This window comes from Charadrius vociferus, unplaced genomic scaffold, assembly GCF_000708025.1.
Source record: "Charadrius vociferus isolate BGI_N301 unplaced genomic scaffold, ASM70802v2 scaffold600, whole genome shotgun sequence".
Taxonomy (NCBI): Eukaryota; Metazoa; Chordata; class Aves; order Charadriiformes; family Charadriidae; genus Charadrius; species Charadrius vociferus.
In genome coordinates this window covers 1,347,291-1,359,752 of record NW_009646404.1, presented here as the reverse complement: position 1 = coordinate 1,359,752, position 12,462 = coordinate 1,347,291, and the positions used below count along the sequence as shown (strand labels likewise).

Here is a 12,462-nt window from a genome sequence, read left to right as displayed (position 1 = left end):
AGGAGCTGGTGGAGCTGAAGGTTATCTGGAACAAGAACAAGTACGACGTGAAGTTTTGTCTGGACAGCACGGGGGCCGAGCTGAAGCAGAAGATCCACTCGCTCACAGGTCTGTCGGGGCCACCGCCGCCTCTCCCGCCTCAGCCTGCGCCGCCTCTCGCTGCTGTCAGGCGGTCTCGTAATTGTTATTCTTGCCTCTTAGGCCTTCCACCTGCTATGCAGAAAGTTATGTTCAAGGGACTTCTACCAGAGGAGAAAACGTTGCGGGAAATCAAAGTAACAAACGGAGCGAAAATAATGGTGGTTGGCTCTACTATCAACGATGTTTTAGCAGTAAATACACCCAAAGAAGCTGCTCAACAGGAGGTCAAAGCTGAAGAAAACAAAAAGGAGCCGCTTTGCAGACAAAAGGTTATTGATGTCTCAATAATTCCTGGTGTGGGGAAGCTGTCGGATTTACGCGGTTCTCTTGTAATACTCTGCGGTCACCTTTGGGTCCTGTTCTTCCTCAGAGGAGGCCGGGGTTTCTTTTCTCACAGCTAAGTGGTAGAAGAAGGGCTCTGTGCAGAGGAGCTCTAGCAGCAGAAAAACATTTAACCTAACAGAGACTGGGGCTTTGCAAGACACTGCTTGTGCTGGTGCCAGGCACAGCCTAGCGTTTCAGACAAGGAATGATAAATAGTAGGATTATTTCATGGTTGTTAGTTCAAACACAGTCTAAATTACTTGGACATGAAAACTAACTAATTTTTGTTGGCATAAAAGAATTTGCACTCCAAAAACTGCCTTTGAAATGAAGACCAAGAGAGCAGTTCCCCCAGCTGTCCCAGCACTGTAGGGAACATGAATGTTGAATACTTCTCTCGCATATTGAAGTGCTGCCTCCGAATAGGAAGTGAAGCACAGTGCAGTGAGGTTTGCCTTGGTGGCAGCGCTGCAGTGTTGTGGGGCTGATAAAGGATTTTCAGGTCAAGGTATTACCAGCCCCATACCTCCCTCAAAATAAATTTGATTAAAAATTAAGTAGTGCATCATTGAACTGCAATCTTTATGAAACATGCTTTTGTTTTTCTATAATTTATCATAGTTCACGTTCACTGTAAGTTCCATCATTGTTTAAAGGTACTTGGCAAGTTACAAGCTGTGAGCATGGTTTTCTTAGTTACTACTGCTCTAATCTGTTCTGGTTTGGTGCTGTGTTGCGGTATGTTGCACTGTCAGATGTGGAGGGTTTTCTGCCATTCACTGGATATAACACTTGACTGTTAAAACTGTCTTGCCAAATGCCAACTATGTGATTCAGCATGTATGACATTAAAGTGGGACTTGGGGTTCTTTAATTCTTTATAGATATATTTATGTATATGTATATTCTAGAAGGGATGTTACCTTTTGCATTATCTCAGGGGTTTATTCATTTATATAATTTCTTTAGACTGTCATAGAAAGTGCTCGGTTAACTTTGAAAATTAACCACTTCCTGTGTGATAAATGACTGTGAATAGTCCTTAACTGTGTCTTAATGCTGTTGGGATGCGGTCAAGGGTGCAGCTGGAAGTAGATTGAAAAGTTCTGTTGTGTTTGTGTAAATTCTAATTTCTGGTTTTATATTGTAGCAACACAGGAAAGTATTGGATAAAGGAAAACCTGATGATGTGATGCCTTCTGTTAAAGGTGTTCAGGTAAGTAAATAAGTACTTGAGTCATTGTCATAATTGGAAAAGAGAGACGTCTTTTGTGGTTTGAGACCTTTCTTTGGTAGTTCAATTGTTCCTTGCTATCTTAGTAAAAAAACTGGAAAGACGGATCGTCCTTATGCTTAAAAAGTTAAGAGGATATAGATTTTCCTCTTAAAGACCTTGACTGTGACTTAACTATGTTGCCTCTTTGTAGGAACGCCTGCCAACAGTGCCATTATCTGGCATGTACAACAAGTCAGGGGGGAAAGTAAGATTGACCTTTAAACTTGAGCAAGACCAACTATGGATTGGTACAAAAGGTGAGCAACTCCAAAACTCTGAGATGAATAACTGATAATTGGGCTGTAAGTGAATTGTGCGACCTAGAAATAGCTTCTGGTGTGACTAAATTGTGTTTAGGGAATGATGTTGGTGTTGTAATGCTTCAAAACTAAATTTTCCTTCCTCTTCTCAAATGCCATTCTCCCAGATCATTGAATATTACTTGATATTTTACTTCTGTTCTTGAAAAACTTGAGTTCAGTTGTGCCAGTAGACTAATGTTCCAATCTGCTATTCTTAGCTCCGAATGTAAATTATAATGTTTAGCATTTCTAGCATATCTCAAAAGCACTTCATAAACATTGGTCTGGTGCCAGCATCGCAGAGAGGCTCAATGACTTGGCTGAGACTCGAAAGGGAATCTTAGAATGGGGATTAAAACTAGGAGTGCTGGTATCTCCGTCGTTATCCGTCCTTTCAACCAAAATTAGTTGGGTGTCTTGTTTCAGTGATGCACAACTGCAGAAACTGTGGCATGTGTTGCTGTGCAGAGGAATCAGTTTACCGTCTTGAGTGGTGCCAGGAGGAGCTGAAAGTGCCGTGGTGAAAACGTGCATTGCTGAGGACGTCTCAAATAACCCCCTGCCTCCAAAGGAAGCTGTGCTCCTTTAGTTTGACCAGGATGGGGCAATATTATAGTGATGAGCAAGAGGAATATCGGTCCTTGCTCACTGTCCCAGTAAAGTAACCTAATTGGATGGTAATATTAGCTTTGGATGGCACCTCCAGCTGCTACATTATTTCTAAAGTAAGCAGAAATCTCGGAAGTTTTTGACCTTTCCTTTGTAGAACAGTCTTGTTTGTGAAGATTTTTCTGGCTTTAAAACCTCTGTTGGTACTAGTTGCAGTGATTTATTTTTTTATTTTTTTTTTTTCCTCCTGGGCTAAGTAGTGGAGTGAGACATTGTTCTTTTTCCTCTGTAGGTTGGGCAGCCAGATCTTTTTGTTATTGATAATGTGTTCTAAATGCATTATTAATATTTAGGCAATTAATCCTCTCCCTTCACCTTCTAGATGAGTTTAAAGTTTAGTATTCTGAAGTGTTCTAGGTTAGTGTTTCTTAAGCTGTGAAATTTGATTCTTCTTGTAGTCATCTGTCTCTCACGTAACCTGTTTCCCTACTTCCCAAAATTAGCAGCAGCTTGCTTCCTCTAGGGAATGGTTGTAATTGCTGACTGCTGTTGGGACAAACTCCCTCCTGCTCAGAGAAATTCATGGCAGATGCCAGCACGTAAGGACTAGAATAAAACCAACTGGGTGTTAACGCAGTTTTTCACTTGCTAGTCCTGGAAAGTTGGAGCTGACTCTTCCCCCACAGAGCTTCCTGTGCTTCGCAGATCACTTTGTATGTTTTTGTAGGCAGGTGTTTCTCAGTTGCTCTGTGTCGTTTTCAGAGAGGCACTGATAACATGGATTTGTCTATTGCTGAGACACTGTGAAGAGTAATTGATTTGCAGGATGCTAAACGAGCGCAAAGTAGGATTTTAATCAATGAATGTTGTGAGTCTGACTGGGGTAGTTTGGAGTCAGCTTAGTTACTGCACTGAGGTAGAGACTATTTGTCTTTACATCACTAAGTTTATCTTCCCGTGTGTCTTTCTGCCTTTTTTAGGTCAGTCCTTTTTTTCTGGATCATACAAATTGCTTAGATATATCTAAGGAATTCATAAGTCAGTTTCTCCTTTGCAGAGTGTTTGTGGTTTTCTCTTTCGTATATCCAAGAAGATCATTTTAGGCTGACACTGAAAGCTGAAACTGAAAGGAAAGATCTTGGAGTTAAATCCTCAGAAAAAATGAGGACAGAACTGAGACAGAAAAAGTCTGCATGAACCATACACTTTGTCATTCTTGTCATTTACCTCTTGCTGACGTCACTCTGTCATGTACTTGTAGTAATATTTTTTTTTTTAATTTGTCTTTTTGTTTCTTTCCCTGTTTACTCATTAGTATTTCCTTCCCTGTGCTTTTATAGTAACAGTTGAACGCTGCCTCAGGATAAAGCCAGGACCAGGCTTCCAAAGCGTTAGTTAGCCTATCTTCATTCAGCGTTCAGCCTTGTCATTTCTCTAGAGCTTAGCATAACCCTTGGTAGCCAGTCTTGAATATTCTTACTCCTGGACCGGCTTTCGCTACGGTGAGTAATCCCGCTGGTCCAAGTGGAGTCACTTACGGGGAAACATTAAATAAAGCCAGGGTTTCCCTTTGCTCAGTGTAGGCCCAAATTGAGTATACGGAAGTACTTAATGTGATGCAGAGGCATAAAATGCAAGGAACTGTGTGATCCAGTTTTGGATTCCTTTAAAGGATTAGTGTGCCAGCTGTGGGGTATGTGGTAATGTGGAAGACAGGCTTCTCAGCAGCAGGTATCCAAGGTTCACCCAAAGAGGAGATTGCTGACATGAAGAGATTTTGGAAGTAATGGAGGTGGTATTTGAAATTAATATGAAATACTACTTCCCTCATATATCAGAAATAATACTTTGATCAATTTTAATGTAGAGAGAACAGAAAAGTTACCCATGGGGTCCATTAAAAATGTGGTGAGTGAACCTATTGAAGGACACGAGGATTATCACATGATGGTAAGTAACGTCTCTACTTTAATAATATTAGTCTAATTATTTCATGCCAACGCACAGAAGTAAGGCTTTAGAACAGAGCAAGTTGGAGGCCGATAGCAATGCCAGCCTCATGGCCTGTGGGAGATGGGAATGTGAGCATGGTTTGCTTTCACAGGGTAAATATTTTGAGTAGCATATTGAGTATCTGCTGTTACGGAAATCTGGACTGGTTTCACATGAAAATTAGTGCTTAAGCATTATTTCATATCTTCTGCTGTCTTGTGACAGTGTTAAAACAGCAAAAATACCCACAATATAGCTCATGATTTCCTCATGTTTGTGGTATTTTCCTATATCTAGTTTAATTTCTGGTTTCTGTTGCATTTGTATAAACAAGAATCCTCGCTGAAGGCTAAGAAAAAAGTAGGGATTTGATACTGTCTCTTTTTTTTTTTTCCATATGTGATTTTCTGAAAAACTGGTATTGGGTCTAGAAAAGTAACACATTTAAGAAGAGAGCAGTGCTAATTCTACTGAATTTTTGGCTGTTTCTTTTCATCCATGTTTGGGTTTTGACAGCTTGCTTGCCAAAGTACGGTAACTAACTTTTAATGTTGAAGTAAGTTCCTCATATAAATCTGCTCCCTACTCTAAGGGAAGAAAGAGGAAATTTTATGCCTTAAAATTATTGTCTGCAGAAGGGCACTGATCTAGTCCTTGTCCAAGTACTTGATTTTTGATCACTCGTGTAAGAAAACGTCCTCTTCAGACTACCAGACAATAAACTCTTATCCTAAAACAAGTATAGAGGCTATTGGCGTGCCATGGTGCTCCTCTCCTATTTATACTGATGTAAGTTGAGAACAGGGCATTATGTCTAAATATAAAATTCTGTGAAATTTTCTGATTATGAAAACACGGTCGTTGTCTTATTTAGTTCCTGTTTGGCTTCTCAGCTCTGTGCATGCTGCTCATTTCTTTAGAGACTGAGTTAAGCTTCACATTGTCTTCCAGAATAATTTCCTTGTGTTCTTGAAACTGGCCAAGAGTTTTCGTTGCTGCTATGTTATCTTAAAATGAAAGAGTTCGTCATTTGAACTGATACTTTGCCGTTCCTGTTTCTCTGAAGAATGTTTGGTTTTTTTTAATTGCTTACCAAATATATGTAGTGTGCACCAAGTGTTTGAAGGAGGCAGGAGGTAAAACAGACTTGTTTGATTTTGTAGTGGATAAGCTGTGTCTGTCCACTGGTATAAGCTGTTCTGTTTCCCGTTTGTAAATGTTGTCATTTTTAACTTTGCAGGCGTTTCAGCTGGGCCCAACAGAAGCATCTTACTACTGGGTCTATTGGGTACCAACTCAATATGTTGATGCAATCAAAGACACGGTGCTGGGAAAGTGGCAGTATTTTTGAAAGCACGCTCACCTCTGGCACAGGAAAATGACACAAAGCTAAGGACACTGCTGGGAGAGGCCTCCAACATCCCTGGATGTGATAGTCCTGGAACTTATTAATAAAATATGATAAACGAGGCATTGATGGAAGCCAGAGGTGATGTTCTTTCACCATTAGTTTACTTTTAACTTAAAAATTTCACCATCCCTTTTCTGCAGTCAGCTTCAACCATATTTAAAGCAAATACAATGAAAATCAATAAATCTTAATTCACAAAATATTGTGTGTAATACACTTAAATCTGCTGAGAGTTGATCTTCCAATTTAGTTTTAAAAAGAAAATATTACAATGTATTATTGAGGATTTTTTACATGGTTTGAACAAAAACGAGTATTTTCATAATCTTTCAGTTACAAGCGTTAGACTTAATTTAGTTACTTGGTTGTGACTGAGAATTTCAGAAACAGTTTTTTAAAAATAAACTTTAAACAGTATGCAAAATTGATGTTTAGTAAGCCATATACTGCTGGCCCTTTTATTTCAGGTTTGAATCTTTGATGTCTCAACTCTTCTTTTTTTTTTTTTTTCTTTTTTTTTCTTTTTTTTTGTGTAACCCAAAGATGCCCTGCTTTGTTGTGGGGTTTTTTTGTTTGGTTTGTTTGTTGGGGTTTTTGTTTTTTTTTCCCCTTAATACTAGAAGCTCTGGGTTGGTACTCTGTGTAGCATGTTTGGAGCAGACAAATACCACTGTGGATGTTTTGTAATTGCAATGACCCAGTGCTGCTTACTGTCCCCTTTCATGCCACCTTAGTTGTTCCCCTCCCACCTGCATACCTCTCTGCTCCTGTTCTGCCTCCTTCCCTGGGGGTGCTACATTTTTCAGAGCATTTTCTTCATCATGCATGTTGCAGTCCAGAATCGTTTTGCAGCTGTTGCGATGACGCTTATCTGTTTGATGGAAAAAAAAACCACCTGTAGAGTGCGCTGCATAATGCTGTCTGGCATGAGCAGGGTGAAGCAGTGACACGGATCGGGCAAAGGGAGTGACCCAAAACCACCTTCCTGCCTTGGTTGGGGGTGGGGGGCAGCAGGGAAGAGAGAAGCTCGGATGCCGCTTTGGATCCCAGATAACTGCGGTAGTCTTTTGTGACCTGGATTTGAAAATGTAGAGTTACCTTATTCAGTGAATCTTATCAAATTTAGGATATTTATCCAGCAACCGATCTCTTTAAATTTAAATCACCTTTCAGCTTTTCTCTTGCTCAAGTTTACAGGAAGTTCTTGCATCTCGTCCTGTCTGAAATAATGCTCCTCGCCTTTGGTTTGTGACGTTCTGCGTGTCATCTCAGCAATTCACGTGCCATTTATCTCAGGTTTTCTGAATGGACCTTTCAGTCCTGAAAAGGTGCACACCCTTAACAGATTGTATTGTGCAGTCAGACTGAATCAGTCTTGCTCTGTGTTAAACCTGCATCTAACAGATCGCTGGTCTTTTTTTATCACTGTAGGCTTGATATTGCTCAATGCAAGTAGCTCAATGTTTTGTGAAACTCATGGAGAAATAGCCTCGTAGGGGTAGCTGATCTTAATATATTCCATGTCCATTTTTCACTCTCTTTGAAACAGCCCAGTTGAAACTCAGCAGGTGCAAATTCTCAAATGAGTATTTATTTTATTTTTATTTTATTTTAGAGACTGGGAAAAGCGTTCACTTTATGGTATGTGTTAAGATTATGTATTTACCTGTAGACTCTTGATAGCAACATAAGCAGCTTTTGTTTTGTATTTTCAGTTAGAACATTCATGCAAAATGAATTTTAAAGGTGTTTCATATCCTACATATAAACTAGTGATGTGCTTGTTACTCTTGTAGCTTGAGATGTTTCCTTTCTGTATACAAGCCACCAGCAGTGTGTCTTGACATGAAGGCACTGAGACAGGAGCCCTTCCTGCAGCAGTGCTGGGTCACCTCCCGGGAACAGCCCCCTTCCGACACTCGGCGCGAGCGAGTGCAGGTAGCGGAGTTGGCGTTGAGTTAATTGGAGATAACATTACAACTTATATGCAGCTATCGCACTTCTTATTTTCTAGTTGCCAATCCTGGTGTTAAGGCTTCAACTTAAAATTCAGTACCTGATGGAAAGTGTACGTACTACAGTGTGATGAAAATGGGTGACATTGGCTTTTTCTGTCACTTCAGGTCACCTTTGCACTTGCGATCTTCTTGGTTCTGTGATTATCAGCTCCCACTTGCTACTTGACTTGCTTGGACCTGTCTGTGCATCCATTCGTATTCCCTTTTCCTTACCTATTCTTTCATTTGCTTGCTCCTTGAAAGGACAGGTATCCCCAGAGTTCCTCTGGCTTCTGTGCCCGATGCGGTGACCCGGGTGAGTACGCTCTGCTGCTGGTGCCGAGGGAGGGCATCTACCGCTGCCGAGGCAAGAAGGGCACCTTGGGCATGGAGTACAGGGCAGTATTTAACATTCCAGTCTGCTCCTTTCCCAAGGGCACAATTACTCTGCATCCTGTGCCAGGTACAATCAATCATCTCAAAAGAAACTGAGTATCAAAGCCATTTGTTACAAAGCAGTTTTAAAGGTGGAGAAGAAAATAGTATAAACTAAAAAAATGTCATCCTACTTAGGTGCTTCTTTTCAAGATGGATTTGATTTGAAAAATGGATTTGTTTCATTTTTTTTGTTCTCTGTGCAAAGTTTGAATTAAAATACAGGAAAGTGATACTTATGTAAAACGCTTTAATTGGTGTTTGTTGGCATAATATAGTAGATTTCTTGGGAGTTCTTTGAAGTGAATGTTCCAATCGAACTTAGCAACACCGTGTTTAAGTTCCTTCCTCTTTCAGAATGATGTGGCGCTTTTTCTTCTGGTATATACTGATTTTCCAAGGCAATTATTGACATTAACTAATGATCATTAACATCTAAGAAAACACCGTCTCTCTGGTTTGATAGCGTCGCAGCTTGCCTAACTGGGGAGCCCTTTGCGAGCTTCCCTCTTGACTTTGGATTTTACTCTCTGATATCTGTGATCGCTTCCAGGGTAGATTCAGCGTAACAAATGGTCCTGTGGAGGAATTTGGCAATTAGTCCTCAGTAAGACACAAGCATTGTGAGTAAAGTGCAAATGCAATCAGTATTTTGAGTTGGCTGATAAAGATTGTTTTGGGATCCAACATCTAATCCTCCATAGAAAGTTTATGGTAATATCTGGTGATTCTTGCACAAAAGTTTTTATTTCAGTTAAATTACAATTCAACCATCTCCTTTCAACAGAGATTGATTCCCTATTATTGTTATGTGTAATTCGCCATGAACATTTTGGGGTATGAAGTTGTATTAAGTGCTTTGCTGGATTTACTAATTGGGGATTAAAGCATCCGTAACGCATACGTGGGTTTCCACAGAACAAAGCCGGTGTTTGCCACGGGCGGTGCTCCCAGCGCCCGGGCAGCGTCTCCCTCCTCGCTGCCGTCCTGTCGGGGAGGAGTCCTGCTGCACTCCGAGCTCTCCGTACCGGCCTCGCTGGCAGCAAGTCTTGCAGCTTACCTGTATGCCATTCCTTTCCCTTCTCCACCCCCAGCACTGTGGGTTTCTTCTCTCCTTGTCCTGAGCTGAGTGTTCCTTCCTTCTCTGTTTGTGCGTCCGCAGCATAAACAGTTCCTGGATTAGTGTTGCATTAGGAATGCAAAAGTTTATCACTCAACCGTGTTGGGGTTTGAACGGAGACTGTATCTTGCCTGAAAATCTTGTCTTACTCGCAAGTTTTTCATATCAAGTTTAAGATCAAAGTAAATCATTAATTTCCGTTAATGACACTGTTTGATGAGAAATGTGTAACTAAAATAAGGGTGTCACAATGATGAAAGAGGAAAAAGTGATCTGAATTCAAAGAACTAGGTAAGAAACTGTTAACGCGCAATACTTTATAACCAGTAACACGCACACAACCTGCTAAATTTTGTACTTGACGCAGTTCGTATCCATTGCTTCTTCATACTTTAAGGGCCAAAGAGAAACAATTCACTTGCAATGACGCTGTCAAGGTGCCATATTGTGGTCGGCTGTTCTGTGCTCTCCCCTTCCCGCCCGCAGTGTTCCCTTAACGACCGCTGGCGATGCAGCTGTGCGGGCACAGGCGCAGCGCGCGCTCCCTGCTGCGGTTGCTCGCTCTGCCCGCTCAGTGGAGCAAGGTTTGTTTCCAGACTTTCCTTCTTTTGTTTACTTTTTCTTCCTCTGTAACTTGATTTTTATTTTTTTTTTCCAATGGAGCTCTTTTCATCTTAAGTTTTGTACTCCAGCCTTTCGCCACTGTTAGGATTAGATTGTTAGCATCTTGTTTTGTTAATTAATGTCCTCGTCACTGCGGGGGTGGGAGGATGGGGGACCAGGAGAGCTGTAGCAAGTCTTATATGAAACATACAGCCACTTTACCTTCTAGCCAAGGATTTGCTTTCTGTGGCTCATGGACGTTCACTATGTCTTATCCATATTCTAATTAATTCATTCTTTGGTTTTATATTTAAAAAAAAAAAAAAGAAGTCTTAGATGTTTGTGTCCACTGCAGATTTATTTTAAATGGAATATGTAAGTACCATGTATTATGGTATTTTTAAATAATCTATTGCCTATTTCAGGGGAGGGGGAGATGACAAATATTTAGTCTTAGATTTGCACTGCTGGATTTTTTAAGTGTAACCTTGACTGGTTATCCTATTGTTTTATTCTGTAAGATTAGTCTTATGAATTAAAGTTTGATAATTAAGTATTTCTGCGTTTGAGTGTTTCAACATTCTGTATGTACTAAGCTACTTCCTACCGCAGGAACAACTGTTAGCAAGCGGTTTGTAGTTAGTTTCTGTGAACAAAGCTGGACGCGGGTGGAAATCCATGGGAACCTGTGCTCGTTGTCACATCTGGTGCCATCAGTGCCTTTCTCCCAGGGTGGGGATTTGGGTGTACTGCTGCCAGGTACCACTTCATGCAAAAAGGCTGTGAATTACGGGACAGTTCTCTAGTTCCCTGTCAAAACCAGGTTTAATTTTGTTTTAAACTGTAGATGTCCGTGTTGTGCTGAGAGTGCTCAGCTCTAAGTTTTATGTGTAGGAAGTTTGTTGCGATGTCGAGTCCCACTCCTGTGTAACAGCCCACAAAAGGCAGGTGCTCAGAAGGCTGCTCTACTGGGGCTCACGGCAGACTCTGCTGTTTAACGCTTAACAGATGCTGCTCCTGTTTGCCGCTGGCTTTGGAAACTTTCTCTACCCCACCCATTAAAAGAAACAATACGTTCAGACAGTTCAATAGTGTTATCACTGAAATAAAGTTCAAAATATGTGATAGGTAGTCCACCTAACATGTACAAATTGGCAAGTTCTCGTTCAGTTTAGTATCTAGGTGTGCCCTGACCATAAGGGGCAATATAATAATTCACGGGGGGGGGAAGTTGAATCCAACTGAAAATCCCCTTCAACTCCATTTTGTCTCTTTGGGAAGAGCTCTTTCATAAGCACCAGTGCCCTCCTTTTTCTTGAAATGAAGTTAAAGATTATTTAGAGTGCGTTAGTGTGTAAGGCCTCCAGGAAGAGCCCTCCACTTCCCCACATGACTAGGTGCTGCAGAGGGGATGGTGGGAGCTGGGTCCAGTGCCCGCCCTGGAGCTGGTACTGGTGGGGCCAGGGTCAGCAGGCACTGCTGAGTGCGGAGTAGTGATGGGGGATCACAGAATCATAGAATGGTTTAGGTTGGAAGGGACCTTAAAGACCATCTAGTTCCACCCCCCTGCCATGGACAGGGACACCTCCCACCAGCCCAGGTTGCTCAAAGCCCCGTCCAACCTGGCCTTGAACACCTCCAGGGATGGGGCAGCCACAGCTTCTCTGGGCATCTCAACACCCTCACAATGAAGAATTTTTTCCTAATATCTAATCTAAATCTCCCCTCTTCTAGTTAAAAACTGTTACCCTTTGTCCTATCATTACATTCCTTGATCAAGAGTCCCTCCCCAGCTCTCCTGTAGCCCCTTTAGGGACTGGAAGGGGCTCTAAGGTCTCCCCAGAGCCTTCTCTTCTCCAGGCTGAACAGCCCCAACTCTCTCAGCCTCTCCTCACAGCAGAGGTGCTCCAGCCCTCAGAGCATCCCCGTAGGCCTCCTCTGGACCTGCTCCAACAGGTCCATGTCCTTCCTCATGCTGGGGGCTCCAGAGCTGGATGCAGCACTGCAGGTGGGGTCTTACCGGAGCGGAGCAGCAGGGCAGAACCCCCTCCCTGGATGCCCTCACGCTTTGTCCCGCCTTACCAGCCAGAGGAATTTTTCCCAGAACGGTGTTGAAACCGCTGGGACGGGGATGGTGCCCACGAAGGGGGCGGGAGGGGATATGCTGAAGACGAGATTACGGATCCTTGCTCTCATGCGAAGGTACCGGGAACCCGACGGGGGATGTCGGGGTTGTCCGGGGGCGCTCTGCC

General features: G+C 42.1%; 1 protein-coding gene across 1 annotated transcript in view; it reads left to right on the top strand.

Moving 5' to 3' along the window:
- UBFD1 (ubiquitin family domain containing 1) overlaps positions 1–6,479 on the top strand; it is an 8,049-nt gene extending 1,570 nt beyond the window's left edge. The window contains exons 2-8 of the mRNA XM_009895209.1: positions 3–108; positions 202–410; positions 1,087–1,098; positions 1,616–1,681; positions 1,893–1,998; positions 4,520–4,602; positions 5,885–6,479. Coding sequence (XP_009893511.1) covers positions 3–108; positions 202–410; positions 1,087–1,098; positions 1,616–1,681; positions 1,893–1,998; positions 4,520–4,602; positions 5,885–5,995 — 693 coding nt within the window. The 3' untranslated portion in view covers positions 5,996–6,479. The remainder of the gene's footprint in view (positions 1–2; positions 109–201; positions 411–1,086; positions 1,099–1,615; positions 1,682–1,892; positions 1,999–4,519; positions 4,603–5,884) is intronic.
- Positions 6,480–12,462: the final 5,983 nt, after the last annotated feature.